At 49.5% G+C, this 17,681-nt stretch overlaps 1 protein-coding gene across 8 annotated transcripts in view; it reads left to right on the top strand.

The window, feature by feature from the left end:
* Positions 1–17,681, top strand: part of CAMK2G (calcium/calmodulin dependent protein kinase II gamma) — a 56,262-nt gene that overhangs the window by 18,789 nt on the left and 19,792 nt on the right. For 4 of the 8 annotated variants that reach the window (XM_090278233.1, XM_090278230.1, XM_090278231.1 and 1 more), the window contains exons 5-15: positions 2,853–2,907; positions 3,753–3,818; positions 6,406–6,478; positions 6,629–6,731; positions 7,161–7,244; positions 7,693–7,787; positions 8,315–8,437; positions 11,574–11,657; positions 11,897–11,939; positions 14,471–14,533; positions 16,520–16,563. In XM_090278233.1, the coding sequence (XP_090134359.1) occupies positions 2,853–2,907; positions 3,753–3,818; positions 6,406–6,478; positions 6,629–6,731; positions 7,161–7,244; positions 7,693–7,787; positions 8,315–8,437; positions 11,574–11,657; positions 11,897–11,939; positions 14,471–14,533; positions 16,520–16,563 (833 nt within the window). The remainder of the gene's footprint in view (positions 1–2,852; positions 2,908–3,752; positions 3,819–6,405; positions 6,479–6,628; positions 6,732–7,160; positions 7,245–7,692; positions 7,788–8,314; positions 8,438–11,573; positions 11,658–11,896; positions 11,940–14,470; positions 14,534–16,519; positions 16,564–17,681) is intronic. The other 4 variants (XM_090278234.1, XM_090278232.1, XM_090278235.1 and 1 more) reach the window with 3 other exon arrangements.

Here is a 17,681-nt window from a genome sequence, read left to right as displayed (position 1 = left end):
AATAGAGAAAGTGACTTCCCAGTGGACAGTTCTACAATATCAAAGATATTGATGTCAGTTTGTTTTGGCTTCAAGTCTCAGTCCTGCCACTTGGTATGACCTTGTGTGACTTTCTTTGGAGCCTCAGTTTCCTCTTCTGTTAGATGAGGGTAATAGAAGTACCTGTCCCACAGAGTTAATATGAGCATTGAATGCAATAATGTGTAAAACACTTGGCACAATGCCTAGCACATAGAAACAGCTTGAGTAAGTGTTCATTTCTATAATTTGGATCATTATTATTAAGAATCTGCTAGGTAGGCTCTTAGAGTGGTGCAGTCAAGTTTTTCCTCTTGTTCTCAGTTCCCTGTTAATTTTCATTGCAAATGGGAAAACAAAAACGACAGCAGTCTTGTTCAGATATGGGCCTTCCATACCTGTCCCTCCTTGTCTCAGTGGAACCTTGCTCTGGCACACACACCAAAGCTGTTCTCCGGGCTGGGTGGCCTTGGAGGGTGAGTCTTCCTCCTGATTCCCCGCCTGGCCTTCTCCCACCTGGGCTCTGTGTGTGGCCTTCCTGGACAAGGGCACGGGCCAATGACTCCCTGTCTGGGCACAGGCATGGGTGCCTGCACTTTCTGCCCTGTTCTCAGCCCTGCTGTGCTGTGGGGAGGGCTGGGGGTGGGGGCTTGGGGGAGGCAGGGGAGGCGGCAGGACTCCCCAGGAGTACTTGCGAGCATCGTACCACTGTCCTGCGAGCTCACCACCCTATTGCTGTTAGTCACCTCCCTAATGGAGCTGGTTTTTAGCTTCTGGGACAGCTGATTTCCAGGGGATTATTTGTATTACACACTTTAATGCTTTTTAATAGCAAATTTTTAATTAAATGGAAAGTCCTTTTGGAAGCGAGGGAGCAGCAGCCACAGCAGGGCTCAGCATGCAGCACCGACTTTGACCAGAGCAGCCCATTGAGGAGGGCAGTGGCAGGGCTTTGGGAGGGCCCGTGTCAGCGCGCCTGGGTTAGTTAGGGTGAGAAGGAGGCAGAGATCTGTCTGTAGCCCCTTCCTTCTGTCACCTGCAGGCCTAGAGAAGTGGAGCTTGTTTGCCTGTGGACAAATGAGTATGGTTTGAGGGGCAGTGATTTTAGAAGTACTACCTGTCTTTGATCCCATTGGTAAATCACAGAAATACTCTGGAGTAGAACTTGGGGTTGAGTAACCAGATCAGATCAAATAAGGTAGGCAGTAGGAAGTGTAAACAGTCGTTAGGCCCTGGTTCAAACCCTGGCAGGCCTGAGTCCTCATTTGTCAAGTGAGGAGAACCATGGAGCTCTGGTTGTGGCTTAGTGCCTATATTTTATGTTCTTGCTGATCTTGCTTTGGTGGGAGGGGATATCGGGAAGCACCTCAGCCCTGATGAAACACTCTGATGCTGGAAATGGAAGCTGTCGTTTGGGGCAGTTGGCAGCCTGGGCCATGCCAAAGAAGAGAAATGGAGATTTCTTTGTATCCAAGAACCTCACCGATCAGTTTGGTGTCAGGCCATTCCTGAAGTGCTCTGTGAGCTGCTCGTGAAACTGCTGGGTGCTGGGGCGGAGGTCGGACAGAGGGAGCCCTTTGGAACTGAGGTTTTCCATGAAGAGAGTTCAGGTGAGGGAAGGGACAGGAACGGAGCATCAGGTTGTGTTTGCATTAGAATGATGTTTAGAGCTTGGCACTTAACCCAGAGGTGGCTTTGTGGGCAGGAGCTTGAGGAGATCTCAGAGGAGAGTAGGTTGGTTTTTTGCCCAAGAGCTGTGGAGGCGGGAAGTGGGAAGGGATACTGCTTGCCAGCCTTCTCTTGCAGTTTGTGAGTTGTCATAGTCCACTCTGTGTGGTGACCTCCCAGGCCCATCTGTGACACTGTTGTAGGTACATTCACGCATGGTCTCTCTCCTGGCTCCATTCCTTTATTGCCTGGGTGTGTGGGCCACTTCACATGTCTTATAGGAAGCAGTGGTATAGACCAGTCTTTGGAGACAGATAGAGCTAGATTCACATCTTAACTCTCCATATCTTTGGCCTTTGGTAAGTTACTCTTATGTCCCTGAACCTCCTGTGTCCTCATCTGTAGAATGGCAGCAATGCTCGTCTCATGGTGGTCGTCAAGAATATTAAACTCCTTGAAGGCTGGCACTGTGTCCTTCCTAAATATCTAAACCACCTAGCACAGGGTCTGGCACATAGTACATGCTCAATAAATGCCTGTAGAATCAGTCATGTATGCAAAGAGTTTTACACAAGGTCTGGCACATAATAAGCACTTAATATAACGGTTCTTGTTGTCTTTGCCTGAACTTGTGTGTTGCCTCCGTGCTCACTATCCACCTGCCTCGCTCCACATGCCTTCCTGCTGGGTTCTGCTTCTCCCACTTGTTCCCTCCCTTTAAGTCTTCTATTCCCATTTACTCCTCTGAAAAGAGCTCTCGGGTTCTCCCATCTTGTCATTCTCTGTCCCCTGTGGTCAGCATCACTGCTGCTTCTCTGCATTACACTGCAACACACCATGTCCCAGGACTGCCTTCTCTGGGACTATCCCCTCTGGGAAGCTTCCTTCTTTTCTCTGCCCTGGCTGCGAAGCTTCTCTCTCTTGCCTGATCTGAGGCAGTCGGAGGTGCGACCGGAGCTCTGACCCTGGGGTCTGGTTGTCGCTGCTCCTTCGCTACATAACCTTGGATTGAGGAGTGCCGGCATGCCGCCACTTCTCACTGCCACTCCTTCAGGAGACAGCCCACCCCATGAGGCTATGGGGCAGGGGTGGGGCTGCTGAGGAGGAGAGGAAAGGATTTCCAGGTTTTTTCTCTGTTAATGTCTGTCGCGTCTCCTCTCTTGCAGTGCGCCTCCATGACAGTATTTCTGAAGAAGGGTTTCACTACCTCGTGTTTGACCTGTAAGTGCCATTTTGTGAGGGTGTGGGGGCCTTTCCCTTCAGCTTGTTCAAAAGGAGGGCTCAGAAAAAGGCCTAAACTAGGTCTTCAGCCTCTGCCAAGGGTCCCTCTCTTTTGCTGGGGGGTGGGGGGGGGAGAATTTGATTTTGGACTTCCTCTGGTAAGAGCCATATTGCTGAGGAGGTCTCATTGCTCACTCAGTGTCTCCCCCGGACTCCAAACCCCAGAATGGCATTGCTGTCGCGTTCTGTTCAGCAATGTACCCGGCACAGATGCTTTCTTCTTGTTTCTTGGTGTGTTGTCCTTAGCAGAGAAATAGAATACAGCTGTTTATCTGACCTCAAAAATTCTGAGAACTCAAAGGTAGCTTTTATTGTAAACTGGGCTCCAATTGGTCTCTCGTCCACTTTGGTTGTGGTTTAATATCTTAAAAGTGGCTCTTCACCTCCTGGAAATGCCTCTTTGGTATTTTCAGGGTTGGGTCTCTGTCATTAGTCTCATTATTCTTCAACTTCAAGTAGTACGCCTGTTCTTTTTGGGCAACTGTATCTTAGTGTTTATGTTGGTATCAAATCTGTGACTTTCTGAGTAAATCAATTATTTTCTCTTAGATTCCTGTATATTATCTTTGCCTGAGTAATAGACATATGTAGATTATAAAAACAAATGTGCAGGGGGAAGAGAGGGCCCATGTTGTTGAAGGATTGAGTGTGTTCTGGGTCTTGGATGAGATGAATACGAGTTACGATTTCTTTAAAAGCTGTTCTCCAGTGTGAGCTGTTACCTTTTGGATGCTGGGCTTGACCAGCTGGCCTGCCTCTTCTGACCCTCTTTCTGTTGGTTGCAGTGTTACTGGCGGAGAGCTATTTGAAGATATCGTGGCAAGAGAATACTACAGTGAAGCTGATGCCAGGTGAGATGAGGGCCCTATAGTTCAAGTGTGAGTTTTGGTCATCTTAGGGGATCAGGCATTGTGTCCATTTGAATAGTCTTTGGGGAAGAGCTTGTATCTGGACAAAGATTCTATAGAGCTGGACTTGGGTGGCATTCTCTGGATGATATGAAAAGTTAAAAATTCAACACTTGCAGATCAGTTTTTTTTTTTTTTCTTTTGGCAAAGCTCTTACAAGTCTCCTTTACCCCATCACCCCAGAAATACCTTTTCTTTGCGCTACCCTGTACTTGCAGGCATGCCCAAGGGCCCTCCCTATCTCTTTTCTTTCCTGTGACAAATTCTGTGTATAAGGCATTCTGGGGATGATCCAGAGATGGAGAAACACAATTTACGTCCCAAATAGTTAATCATCCATCCAGGAACCTTTTGGGGAGACTTCAGCCTTCATCACATTGTCTTTTGACCACTGTTACCAGTCCTGATGTGGGGCTCCTCTGGCCAGAGGACCATTCCTCTGCCACACCTCTTGGCCCCAAGCCCTCCATGGAAGCCCTGGCAGCTCCTCCATGTGACACAGCAGAATTCCTCCCACACCACAGCTCTGGGCGCTTGCTTGGCCTGCCATTCCTGCCTCGGCTCCTCCCCAGCCTGAGTTTTCTCTGAGGGTGATGTCCTTACAACCTGGTTTTGATCATCCTGCCTGCAGCTTCTCTGGCACATGTGGCGGCTCTGGCTGCCTCTGGAGAGTGGGGGAGCACAGCTTCCTCACCAATTTCTCAACTAAGACGCCAGTGTTTGCTGATCAGCTTCAGATGCTTCAGCCTCGGGAAAAAATCTCAAGTGGGGAGATGAATTCCAGTGCCAGCAGGGGAGGACCAGGCTGTGGGGTGGGAGGAGGTGGTGATAGCTCAGGGAGTCTGGCGGGGAGGAGAGAGAGCTGGGTGTGTGTGGGGGGGGGGGGCGGTGTGACTGTACCAGTGGGCTTGGCCTGGCTCCGCTGGGACACTTCGCACTTTTGCCATTTTTGGCCAGAAGGCTCTCCCTGCTAGCCTGGCTCTGTTCTAATTATACATTTCTGTGGAGACTCGCCTCTTCAGCTTGGTCTTACAGTCTCTTTGGTCTACTCTTGGGCTGTATCCTGTAGGGAGGCCAGAGCCTCATAAGTCCCTTTGGCTCTTGTGGAAGCCCCAGTATCAGATTTTAAGGAAGGCGTAATAAGTCCAAGTCACCAGCCCAGTGCCCCCAGACACTGCAGACCTGCTCCATATACCTAGTAGTACCTTCTGGCTGGGGCTCCATTCTCTAGGCCAGGGTTCTTCAACCTCAGCAGTACTGACATTTGGGGCTAGATAATTTTGTTGTTGTTGAGGGACCCCACCCCCATCCTGTGCATTGTAGAGGTTTAGAAGCATCCTTGGCCTTGACCCACTAGATGCCAGTAGCATCCCCCTCAGTTGTGACAGCCAGAAATGTCTCCAGGCATTGCCAGATTTCCCTTGGGAGGCAAAATTGTCCCTTAGTTTTTACCGCTACTCTAGATTGTCAACACTCTCTGCCAAGGTCTGACAGAGTGGGGCAGGATGACTTGGAAGTTAGGCAGCCTAATTCTGGCATCAGCATGAATGCGACTCTGTCGTAATTTGTCTTTTTCTATGCAAAATCATTATCAGAAATGCTCCTTGGGCCCTGGCAGTGTGACTCCGCTGATTGGAGCATTGTCCTGTGAACCAAAGGGGAAGGGTCATAGGCTTGATTCCCGGTCAGGGCACATACCTACATTGTGGATTTGGTCCCTGGTTGGGGTGCATACAAAAGGCAATCAGTCGATGTTTCTCTCTCACATTAATATTTCTCTTCCTCTCTCTCCCACCCTTCCCCTCTCTCTATAAAAATCAATAAGCATGTCCTCAGATGAGGATAAAAAAATTAAAGATAAAGAAGAAAGAAAAGACATGTTCCTTAGGTACCCTGATTGGACCCCTCTTAAATATTACTTGGTACCTTAAAGGTGTCTGTGTACTCATTTTATCTCCCCTACTAGATGGCAGGGTAGGCACTGCGTCTTATTCATCCCTATAGCTGTGTGGTGCCAAGCACAATGCATGAAGGCACTCAATAAATGTTTAAATAAACATGAATGTTCCCACCCCAAAACAGCTTAGGTTTAGTTGGACTCTCCTGCCTGAGTTGCCACCACAAGCTTCTTCTAGAACAGAGTTGCTCTAGGGGAAAGAGAAGAAAGGAAGAGGTTGTATGGTCCTCCCTTCTCAGGGGTGTGGGGTGTCCCTACTCTCTTGGAAACAAAGTGGTTTGTGTTGGGCCTTTATAGTCTAAGGAGTCCTGGTGAACTCTGGTGGATCCTGTTCTAGATGCTCCTTTTCCGTTATCTAGTGGGAGACTCGACAAACCACTTAATCGGCCTGGGACTCAGTTCCTTCTGTAAAAGAGGTCAAACTAGAAGGGCAGTGTCTGAGGTTCTAACTTACTGTTCAGTGATTTTCTGTGAACCCATGAACCAGAGTTACGTGCTTTAGTCCACAGCGTGTGGCTGTGAATGAGGTGGTTTAACTGTGCACTGACATTTCTTTTTCTTCCGCTTTTGCAGCCACTGTATACATCAGATTCTGGAGAGCGTTAACCACATCCACCAGCATGACATCGTCCACCGAGACCTGAAGGTACTACTTAGCCTCCCCCTTTGCCTCCCGCTTGTGGGGTGCTATTGCCACCTAGGGCCAGATGGTGGTACTGCGAGGGCCCACCCAAATTAGGCTCCCTCTGGGCCTGGCAGTGGGGGCCTCACAAGGTTCTGTCTTCTCCTCATACAGCCTGAGAACCTGCTACTGGCGAGTAAATGCAAGGGTGCGGCAGTCAAGCTGGCTGATTTTGGCCTAGCCATCGAAGTTCAGGGAGAGCAGCAGGCTTGGTTTGGTAAGAGTGACCCTGTCTTCCTGGAAGGCAGTCCCCGCCCTTCCTCCTCTTCCTGATCTGCCATCTTCTTTCAGAACTAGAAGCCAGACCCTTAATGGTCCTGGCCTCCTCAGAGACTGGAGGAGAGGAGGGAGTGTGCAGAGCTCCCTCCTGGCCCTCCGTGGCCAGCGCAGTGAGCCTAGCTGTTGTCAGCACTGCGGTCTTGCTGCCTCTGGGGAGGGCTGGGTGTTCCTGGTAGGCACATGGACTTGCCCTATGATTTAGATTCCAGGCACAATAAGAAGCTGAGCCTGTCCTCTCTTGCTGTCCATGTGCTGAGAGCTTATGTAGCAAAAGCATCAGAAGTGAGAAGGAACTTGGGGAAAATGGCTGCTGTGGATTTAAGGAGAAAGTGGGTTCAGTGTGCCTCCGCCCTCTCTTCTGCTACAGGTTTTGCTGGCACCCCGGGTTACTTGTCCCCTGAGGTCTTGAGGAAAGATCCCTATGGAAAGCCTGTGGATATCTGGGCCTGCGGTAAGCCCATTCCACACTCTCAGCTTTTCGGTGTTAAGGGCCCTTGACTTCGAGTGATGGTGAGAAAAAGGCATCGCTATTCTTTGCAGTCCCACAAGTGTCTGGTATATGTGAAATCACGGCGTTCGCTCTAGTGCCCCTGGGATGGCTGTTGCATCACACCCTCCTCCCCCAGTACTTCATGTATTCTGTGCCATCCTTCTTGAAGAGGGATTTGCCCACACCTTAGAAGATATGCTGTGCCTAAAGAAATCCCTGACGTGGCTTGGTGGCATGGAGATTGAAGCATAGGAGGAGGGGCTAGTGGCACAGCATTATTGGCTGGTACCCACTTCTAATCTCTGGTATGGCCCTTGACCTTCTGGGTGGCTCTGAGCCCTTAGTGGCTTTTCTCGGTTTCTCAGCAAAGTAGGTGACTCACCCCCATGACCTATGTTCTGTCTCATAGGAGTCATCCTGTATATTCTCCTGGTGGGATATCCTCCCTTCTGGGATGAGGATCAACACAAGCTGTATCAGCAGATCAAGGCTGGAGCCTATGATGTAAGGACTGGTTTGTTCCCACTCCAAGGGAGGGGGTGAGATACCAGGAGGGTTGGGGGCTTTGAGGGCACAGGATGGGCATGCAATTCTCACCACCCACTGTCCCAGGGGGCCACTTTTTTGCACAGCCATTCTTAGTATCTATAAAACTAAGGAGCCCCCTGAAACTCTCGGGTCTGGAGGTGTGATGTGCTGCGTAACAGGGAAGAAAAGTCTGGAAGCTCCCACCACTGCAGTAAGGCCTTGGGCACATCGCTGAATCACTGCAACCAGATGATGTTGGAGCCTCCTTCCTGCTTGGATCTCACATTCTGGCGTTCTAACCATGATTGCTCTGTCTTCCTTTCTTGGTCTTTAAGTTGACACAGGTGCAGGGGGTACCCGCAGCTTCTCTAACTCTTTGCCACGCTGCTTTAGGTAGCACAGAGTATCCCACTGATAGGAGCTGGGACGAAGACAGAGCCTACCTTTCAGGGTGTGAGGCTCATAAATTTCATATCGCTCCTCCCCCTGTTTCTGCTCCTTAGTTCCCATCACCAGAGTGGGACACAGTAACCCCTGAAGCCAAGAACTTGATCAACCAGATGCTAACCATAAACCCTGCAAAACGTATCACAGCTGACCAGGCTCTCAAGCATCCATGGGTCTGCGTAAGTGTCTTCACTTAAGACAGAGAGATGTCAGCCCTCAATATGCCCTTAACACCCCCCCCCCCTTACCTTTCTTTCTATGAGCAGAGTGTAAGTATTCTGTGCCCTGAGCAAGGACTCATCAGAAAGAGGGGAGGGCTGGATGGGGCCCAGGGTCAGTAAAAATCACCAGGAAGGATTCGGGGAGGTAGTTGGGTCTAACTGGACTCTATGTGTCTCTGTCCCACCCACTTGTCAGGTGTAATTTAGTTCTGAACTTCAATGAGGGCTTAGATTGACCTTTGCAGATTCTAGATAGTTGACAGTAGAAGGCAGCTGGCAGAACCCAAAGTGAATTGCCAAACCTAAGGTGCATATTCAGCCTTCAACTTGCATACAACTCTAATGGAAATGCAACCAAGACTCAACAGAAACCAAAGGGGCCTCTGAGCAATTAAAAAGAGCACCCTGGAGTTCAGTCATAAAAAGCTTATTGGGAGAGCCCTCTAGGCTATCTGTGGGTCAACATACTCTGTTTTTATATACAATTCTATCAAGCTGAAGTATCTGTTTTCAAGCAAAGCAGAGGGTCTGCTATAGTTAGGCCTTCTGACAACCATGATGCACTTATTTATTATTTCTGTGTTCAAAGAATGCCTCTTTGGTGCTAATCACCATGTGGGTGCTGGAGGTACAAAGATGAATGAGGCATGGTCCCTTCCCCCAAAGATCTCAAAGGTTATCTAGAGAGGCAGACACTCAAACAGACACACTCTTCAGTGTGACAAGTATATTAAAGAATCTATTGAGTCCTTAGATGCTCCTGCTGTCTCTGATGGGCAATGGGATTACTGAAGGCTGCATGGAGGAGGTGACCTCTGTCCTGGTTCTTGACGGGTGACTAGGAGTTCCTCAGGATGATAACCTACTGTCAGAAGTTCGCTTGGGCCAGGGTGAGAGGCCACAGGAAATTATAGTGAGTTTAAGGAGTGTTAGTTTGGTTATAGATAGAGATATGGCTACAGAAATGCAAGAGAATGGAGCCCATATAAGTTTCTACTTAAGGAGTTTAAATTTCATTCTGAAAACATAGGGGACCATTTGTAATTAAGAAAGAACACTTTGGAAGCTGTGTAGAAAATGGAATTGAAAAAGAAAGGCTGGGGGACAGAGAGCTCAGGAAGCTGTCTTAATTGTCTAAGCAAAACGAGGTGAGGTCTCAGCTAAGGGTAATGATATAGTGGGTGGTACAGCAGGAGGAGGGCAGAGTTGAGATATTTGGGAGATAGAATCAAGTTGGATTTGGGGAGTAGAGAAACAGTTCTTTGGGAACTGCCAAGTTTTGAGTTTATAACTGATGGAGGGTTATACCATTCACTGACCCAGAATAAACCCAGACAAGGAGTCAGTTTGTGAGAAAATATGGTATTTTCAGTTTCGTACATATTGAATTCATGGAAGGTCTAAGGACCTTCCATTGGAGACATTCAGTGGGTAGTTAGACATATGGTTCTAGAGGTTAGAAAAGGTCAAAACTGGAAATGCAGGTTGTGGTCGTTTCTGTATAGGTGGTGTCAAGGCCGTAGGAATAAACAGGATTACTTCTATGCCAATCGAATTTTTGCCATGGGCTTGTAGAAGAGAAGAGATGGCCAGTGAACCTTGGCGTTTCATGACGGAGTTAGAGGAGCCTGCAAGGGGGACTAAGAATGAGAGCTTCCGTTATAGAAGGAGCAGGAGCAAGAGGTCCTAAGAAACAGGGGGTTTCAGTAAAGGAGTATCTGTGATCAGATGCTTCAGAGAGTCCGTGATAAAGACAGAGGACCCCATTGGCTCTGACCAGTTAGAGGCCGTTGTTTCGTTATTTTACCAATAGAGGCAGTGGAGTGAGAGAGAGGGACATAGCCTGTTTTTAGTGAAGTGAAGAGCAAATGGGGGTGAAGTGAGAAAGAAATGGTACTACAGGTGGGTTGGGGGAATTTTTAAGTTTTTATTTAAGGGGAGGCTTGACTATACTATATAGACTGCAGAGAAGAATATAGTCAGAAATAAAGGGTTGAAAATACTAGCTGATTGAGGAAGCAAAGGTTTCAACAGCTGAACGAGAGAGGGGCTCCCAAGCCTGGGTCGAGGGCTCAGCACTGGGTATGAAGGATGATGCTGCTGAGACCCAGGTGGGGGAAAGTCAGCTTGAGGGTGGGGGTGTTGAAGTTGAGGTTCTTTCCTGGTGAGCTTTCCTTTCTCTTTTTGAAGAAGTTTACGCTCTCAAGGAGGAGGTGAAATAAGAGAGAAGGTTAGGAGAGTTGCTTTGGGAACCAGGAAAGGGTAGGCCCAGGATGTGGAGAACAGTGTGGGGTGGTCCATGGGGTTGTGGACACCAGGCTCTACATGGTAGGGTTTATTTTTCTAGCTGGCTGGCCAAGATAGCAACAGCAAAGGGAGGTGGTGAGCAGCTTAAAGTGGGCACTCAGGAATTGGGGAAGTATCAGGTGTTGGGGGGCATCTTGTGGGCCCCACCCTCCACTAGCCTATATATCTCAGTAGCCCCTGAGGACATCAATGTACTATACTGTACAGTAACTGATTCTTGTCTGGCTGACACTGAGTCATCAAGGAGATGTATATCAGGTCCAGTGACCTCTGTTTAAGGAGGAAGGAAGTTAGCAGTCATACAGTGAAGAAAAATCCCCTTCCTAAATGATAAAAAGAATTGATGCTTCAGGGTGAAGATCCTTAGCTTCTCAGATCACAGCTTTTAGGTCCTTGTGGGTATGTTAAGAAGAGTTCCTTGGAAGGGATGAACACTCTCTGTTGAGAGCGGGACCCCTGACTGTCCTCTCTGCTCGGGGTCTGGAACACTGTAGGTGCTCAATAACAGCTGCTGAAGGAAGGCCCACACGAGGATCAGGACACGCGGGACGCTCTCTGTCCTTCGCCTCCATTTCCCAGAATGCACCCTCCTCAAATGTGGTGGTGTTTTCATGTTCAGATTCTTGTCCTTACACAACCTTGAGTTTTGGATAGTACTTTTATTTTAAAAGTGTTTTCATAACTATGACATCAACTTGGGTGGCTAAGTGCATGGCCATCATCACTGGGACTGGTGAGGGGACGGGAGTCTGGCTGAGGGCTCATTGTCTGTCTGTCTGGCTTCCAGCAACGGTCCACGGTGGCATCCATGATGCATCGTCAGGAGACTGTTGAATGCTTGCGCAAGTTCAATGCCCGGAGAAAACTGAAGGTGAGTCTTGCCTTCTGGGCTGCTGGTGCCCTAAAATAATACCTTTTGATAGTCACCCCCTGCCCCATCACCGAAGGAAGCTATCCTCCTGGCTGGAGCTGAGCAATGAAAGTTGTACATATTGGGGTCTCGAGAGACTTGATGCCTTCAGGCTTCAGCCAGCAGCTGCCCTCTGCCTGAGACCAGGTGATGCTTTTCTAGAGTCTGATTGAATTCATAAGACCCTCTTCTTTCCCCAGGGTGCCATCCTCACGACCATGCTTGTTTCCAGGAACTTTTCAGGTATGTTTTCCCAGCCGTGCACTTTAATTCTGCTGAGGTGAGTGGGTCAGAACAGGGTGCTGCCATACCCTGCCACCCTGGTGCTGGGTGTCTCAGGAAACACCTTGACCAAGATGATGAGGATCCTGCTGCTGCTGGGTCCTATAACCTGATATTCTGGGGGGACTTACTTGAATTCAAATTTATGAGCTCTGTTCCCTAGAATCTCCCAAGGAGCAGCCTGTCCAGCCTCCCATTGACCTTGTCTCTCGGAATTCTTATTTAATTTCCTAAAGAGGTCTCAGCACTTCAAGATTTTAGCCCATCTCTGGGGTGTTGGAGGATGTGCTGGGGAAAAGAAAGAGATGAGATGCAGTGAATCTTCTAGTCACCCGCAGTAATTTGCAGACTGGGATGATCTCTACGTCATTGTGTCCAAGTAGAGATGACTAATAGAAATTATTCCAGATGTTTAAACCTTTTACAGCAACTGTGCTTAAAATATTCTCTGTGGTACCAGCTGTAAATGTGAAGAAATAGAGACTAGCAGGATGGAGGGAAAGGCACTTGCTTAAATTTCCATAAGGAATTAGGAAAGTTGGGACCAGTAATTTGTAAATCACACTTGACATTTCTTTTTAAGATGCAAGACATTCCACCTACTCCCCATCCAGCCCACCCCCACCACCATCATTGTTTGCCCTCAATTGGGAAGCACAGTGGTTTTTCTGTGAGATAAAGATTAATGTCAGGACTAACTGAAGACAGTTCTCTGCTTTCCTTTCTTCCTGGTTGTCCCTTCCCCTGACCCCCAACCCCACTGTTTTGGTTCAAGCCTCCTCCTCCCCCATCTCTCATTCTCATAACAAGACTTGCTCCCTTGCTTTCCTTCTGCACTGCCATGGAGAGGGGCTTGTGTGGGAGGTTCAGGTGGCAGCCACTCTGGGAGAGGTTGCTCCCTAGAGCTAAAGTCCCGATGGGCTCGTCTGTGTTGGTTCCGGGTAACTAAAGCCCTGGCTCTGAGGAAGCCACAGGTGAGAAGATGTGGGGCCTCCTGAGCCCTAGCCAGAGTGAGAGCCACAGGGCCCTGGAGGGCCAGGAATGGAGAGTGAGCCCCGGGAGTGTCCCACCCCAGGCCATCCCCTTGACCCTGGTTTGGCGCTCATCATGTTGTAGGTAACCACAGTGTGAGGTCCATGGTCCTGGGTCCACCTCTCACAACTGGGAGCAGGAGGGCACAGTTGGCTGCATCCCGCAGGGATGGGGCTGAAGTCCCATATCATGCTTCTTGTCTTCTAATTCCTTGCAGCTTCTACTTTCTTGGTTTAAGAGCCTTTCTTTAGGATGCTCAGGGGCATCTGTTCTCTTTCTGAATGGAAGAAATGTGAAGACAGGATACTAGGAAATCGATAGCTTGTGCTCGGTCCAGTGGCCTCAGGCCTCTGCATCAACCTCTCCCCACCCATTTCTGGAAATCGGTCTCAGTTAGAACAAAGAACCTTCACTAATCGCTAAAGAGCCTCTTGTCCTTGCTGCCCAGACCTCATCTGGTCTTCGCATTCATTTTGCTCTGGGTCAGAGGAGACCAAAAAAATAAATAAATAAAATAAAATACTGTAAGCACTCTGGGATGGCCTTTTCTGCCCCGACTCTGGAACAGGTGAGGACAGAGCCCATCTCCAGAAGCTTCTGCAGAAAGAGGTGTGTATAGATATAATCCAGAAGGAAGGTCACTTGTGTGTTTCTTTAGGAATGAGCTAGGCCGTTTCCTGAGTTGATCCCAGATGGGTGTAGCTTAACCTGGAACTCTAGCAGGTTGGCTAATGGTGAATTCAGGGCTTCTAGAACGTATTGCTTCAGCAGCCTTTGTTTTCTTTCTGGGGCCTCATTTCTTGGGCATCTTTACCCTCGGAACACTGAGAAATACTGGCTCTCTGCCTGGAAGAGGGAAAGTAACCTGTCCCTAAGGGACGGGATGGGGGTCACATGGAACATCAGTGAACTTGGCTGCACATGGGCCATAGACCCTCCATGGGCCCTGAGTGCCAGTCTCTCTATTGTTTGGACTTCGGTGGGAGGAAAGGACTGTCCTATGCTCTGGGCTTTCCAAAAGTGTTCTCAAGTAGGCCCTCTAGAGAGGAAGGTTGGGAAGTGGGGCTCAGTTTCCTCATAGCCCTAAGCTAGGGCTGGACTACCTTGGAAAGAACACTGCCTTTCATCAAATCAGGCTTTTCCCCGTAGACCCTCATCTGAGGTGGTCACAGCACAGGTGCTGAAGCCATTTCCACCAAGCCAAGCCGTGGCACTTCTGCGCCCCCTGTGAGCCCAGTCTTCTCAGGTCCCCAGACTGCTGCAGGGCTGGCTGCACCTGTTCCTCAGCCTGCCCCCCAGAGCCTTCGCTCCCCCAGCTCGGCTGGCTTGGCCATGCCACCCGGACCCTGCTGTGTGGGCGGCCAGCGGGTTCCTGCGCCTCGCGCTGGGGCATGCTCGCTGCTGACTGGCCCCCGTGGCTTTGCGGCAGCTCTGTGCACTGAGAGATTGTATCCCCTCAGTTGGCAGGCAGAGCTCCGCCCCCGCCTCGCCTGCCGCGAGCGCCGCCGGCCTGGCCGGGCAAGGTACGTGGCATGAGTCTTCCCCGACCGCCTGCCTCGGCTCCCTGCCACCCCACCAGGAGGGCCAGCATGCCAGGCCCACTCACCAGGGAGGCGAGTCCCATGCTTGCGGGCTGAGATGGGCATGCCGGATGGACCACCTAACTTGGCATCTGCAAGCGCATTGGTGTTACGGAGCCCCCTAACCAGCCATGCATGCTGGGCGCTTGCCAACTGTCAGGAGGCAATAGCCTGGGGACATGGAGCTGGGCAGCAGGAGGCTTTCCTCCAGATGGCCTGAGAGCTCAGCCTCCCTGGGAGGCTGCGGCTAAAGGTGGACCCAGCCACATCCCTGGGCATGCTAGGACTAGGCTTCAACAGCACTGTTGGAGACCCCACAGAGGAAGCCACGCCCCCGAAAATTGTGAAGTCTGGTATTTCAGGCCTTTGGTCTGAAAGGCTATAGAGTGCAGAAGCTTGTGGAGACAGCATCCCTGGGTTTGGATCCTAGCCCTGCCACACCCTGACCAAGCCACATCAGCTCTCTCAGTCTTAGTTTTCTCATCTCTCCAGTGGGGCTAATAAAACATCATGGTGATGATTAAGATCATGTATCTCGAAGGCTCTCACCCTGCCTATACAAGACAGCTTGTGAAAAACCCTCATGCTGAGACTCCAACCCAGACAAACAAAATCAGAATCCCTAGGGCATGGGATAGGCATAAACACTTTTTTAAAGCTCCCCAAGAGATTCTGATGGGCAGTTGGAATTGAGAACTCAGATGTATGTAAAGCATTTAACACAGTAGGTGGTCATGTATAGTAGTAAATACATTAAACATGTAATTTTCCAATCATCCTAGCATGACTGGAAGTAGGACCAAAGGCCATTTTGGGGCGTCAGAATTCTTGTGATGGGAGGACCCCTATTCACATTGTAGAGCGATGGGACCCAGCTTGGATCTGAATGGCTACCTGAGGGCAAGAGTGGTAGCAACAATAGTAACAACAGTTAACACTGAGTGCTTGCCTTGTGCCAAGCACTCTGCTTAGTGCTTTTCATGCATGATCCCATTGGATCACCATCACTGTCCTGTGACCCAGGCCCTGTTTTATCCCATTTTGTAGATTAAAAACAAACTGAGGTTCAGAGAGGTTAAGTAATTCACTCAAGGTCACACAGCCAGCAAGTGGTAGAACTATGATGCAAACCCAGCGAAGTCCAGTGGATCAGACAGTTGGGCTGATTCCATCTCCTCGTGCCTCCCAGAATCTCCCATCCACTTTTTGCTACCAGCCTTCCCTCACAGAGCTCATCAGCCTTGAGCATCAGTCACACTGCTGGCTAGAATCTGTTTAATACGTTGTTGTTCTGCCCAGTCTTGCTCAGTGGGTTCAGAGAGTGGACTCTGAGGAAAGGGTGGCAGACAGGACCCAGCAAACCTGGCGAGGTCCTGCCCATTCAAGGCTTCATCCCCTGGCAAAACCCTCCTGTAGGTGGTCCTGGTCTCTGTGTCTGTGTCTGTCTGTCCTCACGTCTGGTCTCCTTCGTGAACTGTGACACTCGTTTCTTAAGAACACTCAGGAGATGTCTTGCATCCTTCCAGCTTGGCCATCCTGAGAATCTCTGTGGCATCTAGGGATGGAGCCCTCACCTTTCACCCTGGCACTCTGCTTCTAGGCCTGGGTGGAAGCTGTCGAGGGCAGAGTTCCCAATGGCCCAGGCAGCTCCGGTACTGAATGTGGTTTCTTCTAAGTATAGTGTGTCCCTGTTTCTGCTGAGCCCTCTTCCATGGCAGAAGAGATCCTTGGGTGCCACCCTGAGGGTCTGACGCTGCTTGAGATGTCCTTCGTGCTTTGGGCTACGAGGCAGGGCTTTGTTTTCAGGGGCCTCAGGAGACTCCTGGCCCCTTTCCAGACACAGCAGTCTCTTGTGGATCCAGCTGCCAGACATCAGGTTGAAGAAGGGGTACAATGCAAGAGACTTGATTTTCCTCTTTGTTTTCACAGCTGCCAAAAGCCTATTGAACAAGAAGTCGGATGGCGGTGTCAAGGTAAGTGTCTCCACCCTTTTAGCCCGAGACTGGCCTCTCTCCTATAGTCACTTATGGGAATTCTTGGCACCTTGTTCCTCCTTTCCCTGGGAACCTTCCTATCCTTGCTTTCCTGCTTTAAACCAGAAACCTTTGTATTCAGAACAGCAGGTTCCACTGGCCTGAGAGGGCAGAAGGGAGATGTGTTTTTCCTGACCTTAGTTGATCAGAAAGACTCAGGGGAAGTGATCCAAATTATAGTTTACTAGAGCTGAATCCTGAACTTGACTTCCAGACAGGTGCCTCATTCCCAGCGCTGACTCTCTGGGTTTTTTAGTCATTTGGTTAAAAAAAATTTTTATTCCTTTTTAAAGCACAAACTCTTTTTATCAAAAGAAAGCTAAGTTTGTCTGGTTGACTTATTATCCTTTTGGTTTTTCCTTATCAACAAGCACTTCCAGAATGCAGTTCAGATACCACTAAATGAAAGTGTCTTAAACTTTCTGAAGGCAGAGGCCTCTCAGACACAAGCGAGGGGCGTGGTATATCGCTCCTTCCCATTTGGTGAGGGAGCTTTTCCTGTGGAATCAGGGGAACAGGAGGGAATAGGAGCCTGTGGGGACCAGTGGGAAACCCTAGTGCAAGTGGTTGCTTGGCCAAGATAGAGGAGAAGTGGCTGGGGTCCTCACAGGGCCCAAGGTGTTTTCTAGATGCTTTGGGGACAGAAAGGGTCCTGGGGCCAGGGCATTGGATAGCTCATGCTATTGAAGCCTACCAATTCATACCATGGTGGATAATTTCAAACTGTGAAATTATCCAAACCTTTAAATTCAAGCAAAAGTTTAAATTAGGTCTTTTCCCAGGATCTTATGTCCCCAACCGAGATGCACACATATGCCCCATTTCCTTCGCCCCTCTCCTTCCTCTTTCTTTCATTCTTTGCATACCTGCTTCTGTGTGCTTCTGCCCCAAGGACGGGAGCTTGGGCTCTGCACATACCTGCTGACATGGAGCTGGGATTGACTGGCAGCCCCACCTCCCACCCCCATTAAGTTACAGGACTGTAAGCTAGATGGGAGGAGCCAAGATAGGAAAGGTAATGGGTTTTGCTGGAGAGAGGTTTTGCATATTTCTGTTTG

This window comes from Furipterus horrens, unplaced genomic scaffold, assembly GCF_987537825.1.
Source record: "Furipterus horrens unplaced genomic scaffold, mFurHor1.1.pri manual_scaffold_5, whole genome shotgun sequence".
In the NCBI taxonomy this organism is placed as follows: Eukaryota; Metazoa; Chordata; class Mammalia; order Chiroptera; family Furipteridae; genus Furipterus; species Furipterus horrens.
The sequence above is the reverse complement of the archived record's forward strand: the minus strand, read 5'-3'. Positions and strand labels throughout refer to the sequence as shown.